Source organism: Aegilops tauschii, chromosome 6, assembly GCF_002575655.3.
Source record: "Aegilops tauschii subsp. strangulata cultivar AL8/78 chromosome 6, Aet v6.0, whole genome shotgun sequence".
Taxonomy (NCBI): Eukaryota; Viridiplantae; Streptophyta; class Magnoliopsida; order Poales; family Poaceae; genus Aegilops; species Aegilops tauschii.
Genome location: NC_053040.3, coordinates 68203496 through 68216052, shown reverse-complemented (window position 1 = coordinate 68216052; position 12557 = coordinate 68203496). Strand labels below are relative to the sequence as shown.

The 12557-nt window shown below is 46.6% G+C and overlaps 1 protein-coding gene across 1 annotated transcript; it reads left to right on the top strand.

The window, feature by feature from the left end:
* LOC109766729 (probable polygalacturonase At1g80170) lies at positions 1–5425 on the top strand. Its single transcript, XM_020325511.4, has 2 exons — positions 1–678; positions 4031–5425. Exons 1-2 carry the CDS (start codon positions 241–243, stop codon positions 5177–5179), a joined length of 1587 nt encoding a protein of 528 aa, XP_020181100.1. The 5' UTR covers positions 1–240; the 3' UTR covers positions 5180–5425.
* Positions 5426–12557: the final 7132 nt, after the last annotated feature.

The window sequence follows — 12557 nt, the reverse complement described above, 5'->3', positions numbered from 1 at the left end:
TTTTGCAGGGGATGAGTAAAGCATAAACCACACCTCGCCCTGTCTCACACCGCTATCATTCACTTGCACTTGCCTCCTCCCTCTCCCCATGCTTGCTCCTCCCACTATAAATTGTCGCAGGTACGAACCCTTGTAAACCAAGCCAAGGCGCGCGCACACGCACGCATGTACCACCAGATCTTTGGCTGCCCCTAGCTTGCGCCATTAGAGCGCGCGGCTCGATCGACCGTGTAGGTCGAAATGGGGCGAGGGAGAAGGAGGGGCATGAGGGCAGTGCCGTTGTCATTCTTGGTGCTGGTGTTGGTGCTGATGGCCGTGGCGAGGGTGGCGGCGGCGGTGGAGAGAATTGACGTTGCCGATGGTGTCAATTTCGGCGGAGGGGAAGGCGGAGACGAGGCTTTCAAGAAGAGGTTCTTGAAGCTGTGGACGGACGGAGGCGGCGGGGACGAGGAGGATCACCTCAGATGGTACGGTGATGACGACGATGATTATGGTGATATCTATGATGACAAAAAGGTCGAAGAGATGGTGAAGGAGGAGGAGGAGGAGGGGGAAGATGGCATCATGTTGGGGGCGACCAGATGCCCGAATCCGAACAAGAAGAAGAAGAAGAAGAGGAACGTCGTGAAGGTCGACAGCTACGGTGCGGTGGGCGACGGCTGCGCCGACGACACGGAGGTATGCTCATTTCTTAATAGTCGTTCATGCCAACGCCGTGATATGATACGTACGTACCTGCCGACTCTCCATGGCGTGACGATAAGAGCTGCTATCCTTAGCAGCAGGTGCATGGGAATGGGGAGAAACCGGCCGGCAAGAAACTGCAGAGGCGTTTCCTGCCGATCGATCTCACCTTTAACTTCAGTTTGTTGCAACCTTTTTCTATAATCGAAAAGTTCAGCGTGTCAAGATTAAGTATAGTATAGCCATGTGATTTATTAGTGGTGGTGTGTGGCTCTTTCATAAGATAACGGGTTAGTCAACTTGCCACATCCAAGTTTAATTAACCACCAACAGGCCACCAAATATTTATAGCTAGCTAAGATGCATTGCAATCTTTGTTGGCTTAGAAGTTTTCTGTAAAAATATATGGCTACCAAGTCACTGTATACATCACTCGGACTCTGCTTGGTGCCGCAAGAAAAGCATGCACATGGATATGTGTCTCCATGCCTTACAAATGCAGCTAGCATGATTGCCACACTTTCCATGTGTTCTTGGACTGATCGATGAGCTGACATGTTCGGAATAATCATAGAAAGAGATAAAGGGATTTGATAGCGATGTGGGTTGCTTAGCTTAACTGACTCATCGATCGTTCAATCATCATCCACCACCTGACGGCGTGCAGATCTCGTTGAGGGATCCCCGCCTCTTAAGAAACCAAAGTATGATATGCGTGCACGCGTGTCTCTGCATATTTAACTTGTACTCCTACTCAATATTTGCATTTTTATATTTTAACAATGCCGCAGCTTTGCATATTTCTGGTCTGAGCTCTGAAAGGAAATGAGTATGATCTCGCTCCCGAGGGAACCATTTTTAAGGAGATTAAAATCTTTACTAGACAGAACTTTAATAATTTCAGTTTTACTTTTGCCCCAAGGGGATGTAATAAGCTAGCACATACTATAGCTGCGGTAGGTGCTCGAGGTCCGGCTGCTAGGCAGATTTGGACTGAAGCCCTACCAGACGTTGCTTTGTTCAGAGGGCCAGCGTCTCTGCTGTGCCGGTTTAAGGTATGGAATCACAGTGTTCCATTTCAAAAAAAAAACAAAAAAAAAAACGTATTGGCAAAAAGGAAAAAAAAATGAAACAAGCTTACTCAAAGGAACATGCAATGCAGGGAGACGAGAACTCTATACATGTTCTATTTTGTTTTATTTTTATATTTGTAAAGGCCACTAGATCCATTAACGAAAGTCCAGCATTACAAATAACCCCTGAAAAACAAAAATAAATAAATTATATCTAGGCCCTTGGGGAGCGGACCACCTTCTACTCCGAAATGTGCCGATGGCGCGCCACTGCCAAAGCGGCAAGTCGCTGAGGCTAGCGTTCAAGCAGATCAGCGTCCTGAAGTAGAAGCTGGCATTAGAGTGGTGAAGGATCCAGCCGCCAACCACCCGCCGATAGCGCCGCCCCAAAATGACAACTGCCGGCACGACTCTTATACATTCTACCAGCGCTCGTCAACTCGGAACAGTTCACGTTGAAGCAAGGCCCGAGCAAGAGTGGAAATACCCTAGATGTTGCCGCCGCTACTGACACGTCGCTGGCAACACTAAGGCACACCAAAACTTTGTCCCCAAGGGAGCGCTCGAAGACAAAGCAGACATACCCTCGACCTCACGGCTCAGGGTATCGCCAAGAGCCCGAGATGGAGGTAGAACTAGGGAGTTCTTATTTCAACCACCGTTGCTTACATCCATCGAAGGAGACACAAACCTAAGCATAACTACGTAGCAAGGTACTCAAAATCATGATTTTAAACCGAATCGGAGCTAGTAATAGCGATTTTTTCTGCTAAAATGGTGCTTTTTGACGGATTGGCCCTCCCCAACAAGGTTTAATAATACCACCCTCCCCCCTCATTCGATTTTGCTAGCTCCGCCACTGGATTATACTAACTAAAACTGTTGAATCAGAGGGGTTAGAATCATAAAGTCGTAGAATCGTATATCAGAATCGCGATTCTGACAACCTTGTTAAGTAATGAAAAACACGAGATGAGGTATACCTAATGAAATTCATTGGTACCTATGGAATAAATACAGAATCTATTGCATCTCGATTAGGTTTAGCACAATTGCATTAGAGTTAAATGAAAATGATCTTCTAGTACATCGAAAAACTTGGCAAAGCTGCTCAAAGACATGCACTGCAATCGATCTTTCATGCCTCGCTGGCCCCATCTCCGTCGCCTCCGAGCCACGGGTGATCCTCGTCCCCCGACAGCTTGTACCCGCAGACCGGGCAGACGCAGTTGACCCCGAGCAGCCTGAAGATGCAGCGCCGGTGGAACGAGTGAGCGAACGACATGGTCTGGAGCTTGTCCTCCTCGTCCAAGTCGTCGAGGCAGTGCTGCTCCCTCGTCTCGCCGGCCCTCGGCATGTGCTGCTCCCTCGTCTCGCCGGCCCTCGGCATGTGCAGCAGCGCGACCGCGCTGGTCGACGCCGGCACGAGCTTCATCATCTCGCGCTCGCACGCCTGGAGGTCTAGGAGGGCGGCGGTCCCGACCCATGGTTTTCAATTTCAGTTTCAATTTTTTTAGCAACAACCGAAATCACTGAAATTCAGTGATTTCAGCTTGCATTTCGGCCAAAGGGCTGAAATATTCACTTGAATTTGGCTAAATTTTTGAAACTTTAAAAAATATTTAATTTCCTGTGTACTACTGAAATTGCTGAAATATTTTGGCCCAAACGTAATATTTCAGAGTATATTGAAATTAATGAAATTCAGTGAATTTCATTGAAATATCACTGAAAGTAAAAACCATGCTCCGGCCTCGTACTCCATCATCTTTCTTCGCCCTTCTTGTATCTCCGGGTCGTCGGGATCAAAGCGGGATCGAGAGTTGGCGCCGTGAGTCCGCATGTTTTGGTTTGGCCTTTCGTGGTCGAGATCGACGCGGGTGGCGCCAGTTGCTGGCTCCGTTAGTGTGCCGGAGTGGAGATGCCGGCGATCTGCATATCAGGCGAGTCGGCTTGGGATGGTGATGACGGCCGAATGGGGCCTCTTCTTTCTAGGGGCAAACTGTGATCCCCTTTCATTACGGTATATCTAACTAGCGAATGTTCGCTGGGAGAAAGCTCCGAGCGAATGACCTTAAAGCTGTTGGATCATGATTAAACGCATGATGTTTTTTTTCTTTTTCAAAAAAAGTACTTACTGCAACATCTTCGAACATATGAAGTGTGCGATTCTTATGTTCTTGCTTCCATGGGTTAATTAATTAATTAATTCAGTAACAAAATGAAGTGAAGTGTTGAGTTAGCTGATGCTTGATGAATCATAATCTTACTAGGCATTCGCGAAGGCTTGGGAGAAGGCGTGCTCGCTGAAGGACGCGGTGCTGGTGGTGACCAAAGGCCGGCGCTACAAGATCGGCCCGAGCCGGTTCATGGGCCCGTGCAAGGAGAGGCTGGTGGTGCTGATGCACGGCACCATCGTGGCGCCGGAGGAGCCGTCGGAGTGGGACCCCAAGAGCCCGCGGCTGTGGCTCCTCTTCGGCGGGCTCGTCGGCGCGCGCATCCAAGGCGGGGGCGTCATCGACGGCTCCGGCTCGAAGTGGTGGGCCAACTCCTGCAAGGTGGACCGGTCCAAGCCGTGCAAGGGCGCGCCGACGGCGGTGACCATCGACTCGTGCCGGGGCGTGCGGGTGCGCGGCCTGACCATCCAGAACGCGCAGCAGATGCACCTGACGGTGTCGCGGTCGCGCGGGGTGCGGCTGGACGGGATGGCCATCCAGGCGCCGGGGGACAGCCCCAACACCGACGGCATCCACGTGGCGGAGTCCACCGCGGTCACCATCACCGGCGCCCGCATCGGCACCGGCGATGACTGCGTGTCCATCTCCAACGCCAGCTTCGCCGTGAAGATGAAGGGCATCGTGTGCGACCCGGGCCACGGCATCAGCATCGGCAGCCTGGGCCAGGGCGGCTCCTACGCCGCCGTGGAGGGGGTGACCCTCGACGACGCCCGCATCGCCCGCGCCCAGAACGGCGTCCGGATCAAGACGTGGCAGGGCGGCGCCGGCTACGTCCGCAACGTGCGCTTCTCCAACGTGCTGGTGGAGGCCGTCGACCACCCCATCATCATCGACCAGTTCTACTGCGACTCCAGGACGCCGTGCGCCAACCAGACCACCAACGTGGCCGTCAGCAACGTCGCGTACCGGAACATCTCCGGCACCTCCACGCGGGACGAGGCCATCAAGTTCGCCTGCAGCGACGCCGTGCCCTGCAGCGACATCGTGCTCAGCAACATCAACCTGCTCGGCGACGACGGAGACGAGGTGCAGGCCGTGTGCAACTGCGCCATGGGGCTGGGCTACGACCCCGTCCGCCCCGCCGTCGACTGCCTCAGGAACAACGCGTGCGGCGGCGGCGGTGGGCTGAAGTTGGGCGAGGAGGAGCCGTCGACGACGGCCGCGTCGCTGCACACGGAGCTGTGAAAATCGTGGGATTGGTACGTACGGATGTGTTAAACCTACGTGTCGGACATGCCCTTGAATTTTCACCAAGCTGTTACGTGCTGCAATTATTAATTAACTAGGTTTTTGTTTGTGTGTATCTATTGTCATATTATTATCGGTAAATCAATTAAGATGTACCATGTTACATGCATGTACATGGTGATCGGCGAGAAAAACACTTGCCTTCTGTTAGTTCTCCATGAAGAAAGAACTGCTTATCTATTACAGAGGAATGTGTTTTGCTAAAGCACATCTAATTTTATCTTATTTTAAGGATTATAAGCACGTCTAGATGTGCCCTAATATTGCACATCTAAGTCCTTTTCCGTTGATTTACGTGTAGATTTGTGTAATTTTTTTTACTTTACGTTTCATCGAGTCACTTAATTAGATATGCAATAAAGAAGACACGGATCTAGATATACCCTTTTTTGGAGGTCATTGACTGGCGAAGAGCCCACCTAAACATTTCCATTAGCCGATCAAGCGACAAAAGGCCCTAACACTAGTCGATGAGTGTCACTAACTCAAGAGTACGTATACCTCTTTTAAGGAGCTGGCAGGAAACACTGGAAAGCAATTGTAACGCTTGCTGCGACACATTTGGAAAAATTCCTTGCCTTTTGCCCGTAGTAATGCACGTGCATTATGACATACTGGAGATGTCTCGAGATAGTTTTTTCACATGCAATTACCTAGCTATACTTAATTGTCAATTTTACTAGAGCCATTTACTGTTTTAGAACCAGAAGTAAAACTACAATGTGCATGTAAATTATAGTTTTACTTCTTATTTATTTTAAATTTAACAAGTTGGTTAGACGTCTTCCTCTTCTGGCGAACATGGGGAAGAACAACTACTACAACCATTTCCCAGGGGTCACAAGGGCTACTCCATTGGTGGAAAGGAATGTGTACCCAATACCGGTGCAAAGGATATGTTTCAAGATTTCAATGCACACACTAAACACTAAATATCTAACAAGTTAATGCTATTTTAAGATAGTTTGTTAAGATTACAATATTTAGATTAAATTATACCATTTGTAGTGTAAACTTACATAAAATTTGAACTGTGGCACCCAGAGATTATAGGTCCGCCACTAGTCCATGCCCTTGGTTAGAGCATCAGTCGAACATTATTGTGCTAGCTTCACACGGTCGCATGTAACGGAAAAAAAATTAGATAAGCGCTCAAGCTAGCGCTCGTGCGTTGTAAGCCCAGACTCCTACACCGGTGCTTCATCATAATTTTTTATTTTATTTTGATGCAAGTGTCCACATAGGCGCCCCTGCATTGGAGATGCCGGGAGCAACTAGTTAACGAGCGCTCCTTCGGAGCGCTCGTAACGAGCGGTTCGGGAGCATTCTGCGCGTGACAAGTGTCGCACGCGGAGCGCTCCCGTGAGGGAAAACCAGTTGACGCGGTTGGTTCCTGGTTTTCCCTTTTCGGTTTGTGGTTTCGTGCATTTTGCAGTTTGACCCTCGAACTACCAGAATTTTCCGTTTTCCCTTTCCGCACGAAAACACAAAGAAAATACCAATTCGCGCGGTTGGTTCCCTGTTTCCCTTTCTCGTTTCCCTTTTTTTCCATTATATTTCCGGGTAATGGAGATTTATGGGGTAGTTACAGGCGGGGACTACCAACACTATCAAATGTGACCTTTCAAGTAAGGAAAAAAGCAACTTTTTAATGTAAAACGGCAGTCTTCAGAATCGTTCAATCGTGTGACTTCTTTATAGGCACAGGTGAACACTAGGAGAGGCACGGGTGTGACACGGCGCCTCCGGCGCGAGGGAACCTCCTGCTCGCCTTCGGCTCGTTTAATTTTCATAAACATCTCGAAGGGGGGCATAGGTCGAAGTGTGTGTTGGTCGTGCAGCGTGTTGGTTCGTGCGGCGCGTTGTTCGTCGTGGTGTGACACGACGCCTCCGGCGCGAGGGAACCTCCTGCTCGCCTTCGGCTCGTTTAATTTTCATAAACATCTTGAAGAGGGGGCATAGGTCAAAGTGTGTGTTGGTCGTGCAACGTGTTGTTTCGTGCGGCGCGTTGTCCGTCGTGGTGTGACACGGCGCCTCCGGCGCGAGGGAACCTCCTGCTCGCCTTCGGCACGTTTAATTTTCATAAACATCTTGAAGGGGGGCATAGGTCAAAGTGTGTGTTGGTCGTGCAGCGTGTTGGTTCGTGCGGCGCGTTGTCCGTCGTGGTGTGACACGGTGCCTCCGGCGCGAGGGAACCTCCTGCTCGCCTTCGGCTCGTTTAATTTTCATAAACATCTTAAAGGGGGGCATAGGTCGAAGTGTGTGTTGGTCGTGCAGCGTGCTGGTTCGTACGGCGCATTGTCCGTCGTGGTGTGACACGGCGCCCCCGGCGCGAGGTAACCTCCTGCTCGCCTTCGGCTCGTTTATTTTTTATATAGCATGCCGTGCAAAAGGCAAGCTGTTTTGTTTCGAAAGGCACGGGTTTGAAGCATGCGCAGTCACGTCTGCTTAAGAGCTAGGCTTTGTTGACGATATATAGGTTTGTGCGTGCATGCACATGTGTGCATACTATGAAGGCATTGGTATGTTGCCTCCGGAGGCACGGGTTTGAAGCATGTGAAGTCACGTGTGCGTAGGAGCTAGCCACGGTTGAGGCGCTCTTGGTATGTTTGTGTGTGGATATTGCCCGGAGGCATGGTGACCCAGGCTTTGGTGGCACAAGGCCATGTCACCTCTGGAGGCACGGGAGGGTGGTCTCTAGAGTCACGCGTAAGGGTATGTGTGTGTGTGGATATTGCCCGGAGGCATGGTGACCCAGGGTTTGGTGGCACAAGGCCATGTCGCGTCTGGAGGCACGTGAGGGTGCTTTTCAGAGTCACGCGTAAGGGTTCATTTTGGGAGTCAGTGTTGTCGTACAAATAAGAAGAGGCATTGTCGTTTATAGTTTACTGGCACTCTCTGATGATGTAAGAGGCACCGTTGTCAAAATAGTTCTCTTTTCAACATGAACACGCAGTTTCTAACTACATTACATAGAAATGTGAGTTATTGATAAACTGTTTTGTCACGTCTAGATAGAATTAGCCTCACGGACTAAATCAAAAGTTTTAGTCTTCATTTTTGCTGAAGATCTTGCTAATCTTGTCACCCATTTCACTAGCTTTGACTTGATTCATCTCGCTACTTAATAGAATGTACATTGCCTCTGCCCTCCAGTCTTCGACCTCATCCTGTGAAATTTTGCCGAGAAGAGAAGTATATTATTAGAGTTTGTGCATATAAGTTGTTTATAAGTAAATATATATAAACTTACTGTCAAATCTTCCAGGTCTTCGACAAACTTTTCACCATTGTAGAGGAATGCAAGCTTTAAAACAACAAATGTTGATTCTCCCTTTTCTATCACTGGAACATTTTGCACGGTATGAATCTGCCATCTTGTACCCTTGGCATTCATTGTTTGTCCTAGTATGATGTTGAAGACTTCTTTAAACCTAGCTACCTGGGAATATTGCATTTTGTAATTAATTGTTTTAATATTGCAACTTGTAAAACTGAAAAAATTGTTATGTATAAATGCTTACGATTGCCGATTTATGAACATGATATTCCTGAAACTGTCTTTCTCTTTCTTTTTTAGCATCTTCATGTTCCTGAAGAACTCGACATGCTTCTTTTGGATGCGATTTATCGATGTCTATCTTTTCTTTCTCAAATTCCTCTGGAGTCGTTTCTCGAGGATCAATAATGTGAACTTTGTGTTTGTATTTGTCCAGCACATATAGTACATAGCGGTCATGCTCCATTGGAATGAATATCTGCGTAAAAATACTTGTTGCTTAGATGACAGTTTAATATAAAGTAATTTAATAGAACGCATATTTTGTGATTTTTTCATGGAGGAAAGGGTTGTTACCATGTTTGCTGTTGAGAGCTTTTTCCGTTGATTTTCCTTGAGATACATGGGAACCAGCTGATTCTTTGTTTTTTGCAATTCATTTTTAAATTTTGTAATACTAGTTTTGTGTTCCTTTAAATCCAATATATGCTGCAAACAATAATTACGATGAAAAAAACTGTTAGAAAAAAGAGCTGTGTAACAATATAAAAAGAGTAGGTGTTGCAATATAGACAATATTTTGCTTCTTAAAAGTTTACCTCTGCAAAGTTTGGGCCTAATATTACTCTACCACTCTCTTTTGATTCTTGTCTGCTTTCCCAGATTTCTGCTATGTCATCGAGCACCCTCTTTTCCATATGATGTGGTATGTTCGCCTGTGCTGGTCTTGGACCAAATACTGCCTTCAGTTGGGCTCCAGTAAGTTGCGTGCTTTCACTGTCCCTCCGGATGCGCCTAAATATAGTTTTGCTGTGACAGGGAGATAAAATAATTTTGGAGGTCACGGTCAGTGAGAAACAGATTTTTACATTATTTTTGGCCTCTGTCCAACTATTTTTAGGTGCAATAGAAAACAACTCACTTTTTGTATTCCTCCTGCCAGCTGTAGCTCATGACTAGATAGAAGAGGTCGGACGCCTCCTTTGTGTGTTGGAAGCGATGAGAATGTTTTGGGTATGGACTGGTGCTTCATCTTTTTTCCTTTTTGTTTCATCTGTTTCTGTCAGCGGAAGCAGATATGTAATATGTAAGCTCTCGTGATACGAAAGACATTGGTGAACCGTGGGATGGGTAGGTTATTACAAAAAAAAGGATAAGTAGAAATGGTTTTCTTACCTTTGTTGGTGGAAAAGAACTTTGAAGTTTCTGGTTTGAATTCTTTGATTCTTCCAGGTAGATCCTCGCACTTTACATTGTTTGTTTCACCAAATATGGCTGTAAAAAGGAACTCTGGTTTCCACTCGGCATCTACGTTGCTTTGCTGCATGGAGGTCATTGGATATTCTTTTATTTTTCTTTCATGAGATAATTGAAGTATTCAAGTAGTGCTGCTTGTAAAAATTAAAATTGTTGCTCTTGTACTATTCACTTACATCGAAATCCTCATCATCTTTTATGAGATCAATGCCATTCCAGTATTTTGCAAATTGAACCATGAAGTGTCCGCATTGGGTACCCTGCTGTTTTGGCACGCAAACTCTGTTAGGTGTTTCTGCTATCCTCGACCAGTTCGGTTCGCTGTTGGCTCGTAGCTCCGCTTCGCCGTAATGCTTCTTCATGAGTGCGTGCATCCTTTTAATCTGTGATTACGGTTTGGTGTTATTGTTGGGTTTTGCCATTAATAAAGGGAATGTAGGAATTGGAAAACCAATTAGAAAACAAAGTTGAATTGACGTACCAGTTCTGGGTGATCCTTATGGTGTGTTTTCCATGTATTTTTTCCATCTCCGTGTCTGTAATTCAGTGAGTCAAGTATGTCGATGGAGCTCTGATACATCTCTGTCGTATCTACTTTTCCAAACACTTTTACCCTTGTTTTGGACTCTAACTTGCATGATTTGAATGGAACTAACCCGGACTGACGCTGTTTTCAGCAGCCTTTCCAGTGTTATTTATGTGCAGAAACAGAAGTTCTCGCAATGACCTAAAACTCCACGGAACATCTTTTTGGAAATTATTAAAAATACTGGAAGAAAAATCCACGTCAGGGGGCCCACACCCTGTCCACGAGGGTGGGGGGCGCGCCCCTGCCTCGTGGGCCCCCTGACGCTCCACCGACCTCAACTCCAACTCCATATATTCACTTTCGGGGAGAAAAAAACCAGAGAGAAGGATTCATCACGTTTTACGATACGGAGCCGCCGCCAAGACCTAAAACCTCTCGGGAGGGCTGATCTGGAGTCCGTTCGGGGCTCCAAAGAGGGGGATTCGTCGCCGTCGTCATCATCAACCATCCTCCATCACCAATTTCATGATGCTCACCGCCGTGCGTGAGTAATTCCATCATAGGCTTGCTGGACGGTGATGGGTTGGATGAGATCTATCATGTAATCGAGTTAGTTTTGTTAGGGTTTGATCCCTAGTATCCACTATGTTGTGAGATTGATGTTGCTATGACTTTGCTATGCTTAATGCTTGTCACTAGGGCCCGAGTGCCATGATTTCAGATCTGAACCTATTATGTTTTCATGAATATATGTGAGTTCTTGATCCTATCTTGCAAGTCTATAGTCACCTACTATGTGTTATGATCCGGCAACCCCGAAGTGACAATAATCGGGACCACTCCCGGTGACGACCATAGTTTGAGGAGTTCATGTATTCACTATGTGTTAATGCTTTGTTCCGGTACTCTATTAAAAGGAGGCCTTAATATCCCTTAGTTTCCATTAGGACCCCACTGCCACGGGAGGGTAGGACAAAAGATGTCATGCAAGTTCTTTTCCATAAGCACGTATGACAATATTCGGAATACATGCCTACATTACATTGATGAATTGGAGCTAGTTCTGTGTCACCCTATGTTATGATTGTTACATGATGAACCGCATCCGGCATAATTCTCCATCACCGATCCAGTGCCTACGAGCTTTTCACATACTGTTCTTTGCTTATTTACTTTTCCGTTGCTACTGTTACAATCACTACAAAACCCAAAAATATTACTTTTGCTACCGTTACTGTTACTTCCATACTACTTTGCTACTAAACACTTTGCTGCAGATACTAAGTTATCCAGGTGTGGTTGAATTGACAACTCAACTGCTAATACTTGAGAATATTCTTTGGCTCCCCTTGTGTCGAATCAATAAATTTGGGTTGAATACTCTACCCTCGAAAACTGTTGCGATCCCCTATACTTGTGGGTTATCAAGACTATTTTCTGGCGCTGTTGCCGGGGAGCATAGCTCTATTCTTTGAGTCACTTGGGATTTATATCTTCTGGTCACTATGAAGAACTTGAAAGACGCTAAGACAACAATTTATCCCTCAACTACGAGGGGAGGTAAGGAACTGCCATCTAGCTCTCCACTTGATTCACCTTCTGTTTTGAGTAAGCTTGCGACACCCAAACCTGCTTCTGCTACTCGTTCTGATATGTCGCATGTTATTGATGATGCCACTTCTGCTATGCATGATACTTATGATGAAACTACTACTATGCTTGATACTACTGTGCCACTTGGTGAATTTCTTGATGAACAACTTGCTAGGGCTAGAGAGAATGAAATTATTGAAACTGATAATATTGATGAAAGTGATGAGGAAGACTCTTCCCCTAATAAATATGAATTGCCTGTTGTTCCTGAGGGTTATGTTCTGGAAAAAGAAGCTGCTAGAGTTATTTTAGCTTGCAACGATAGATACGAGCTCAAGAGGTTATTAGCTAAATGGAAGCAGCAATCTCTTAATGCTAGAATGAAACCTGACCCTGCTTTTGCTACTTCACCTATTTGTGTTACTGATAAGGATTAT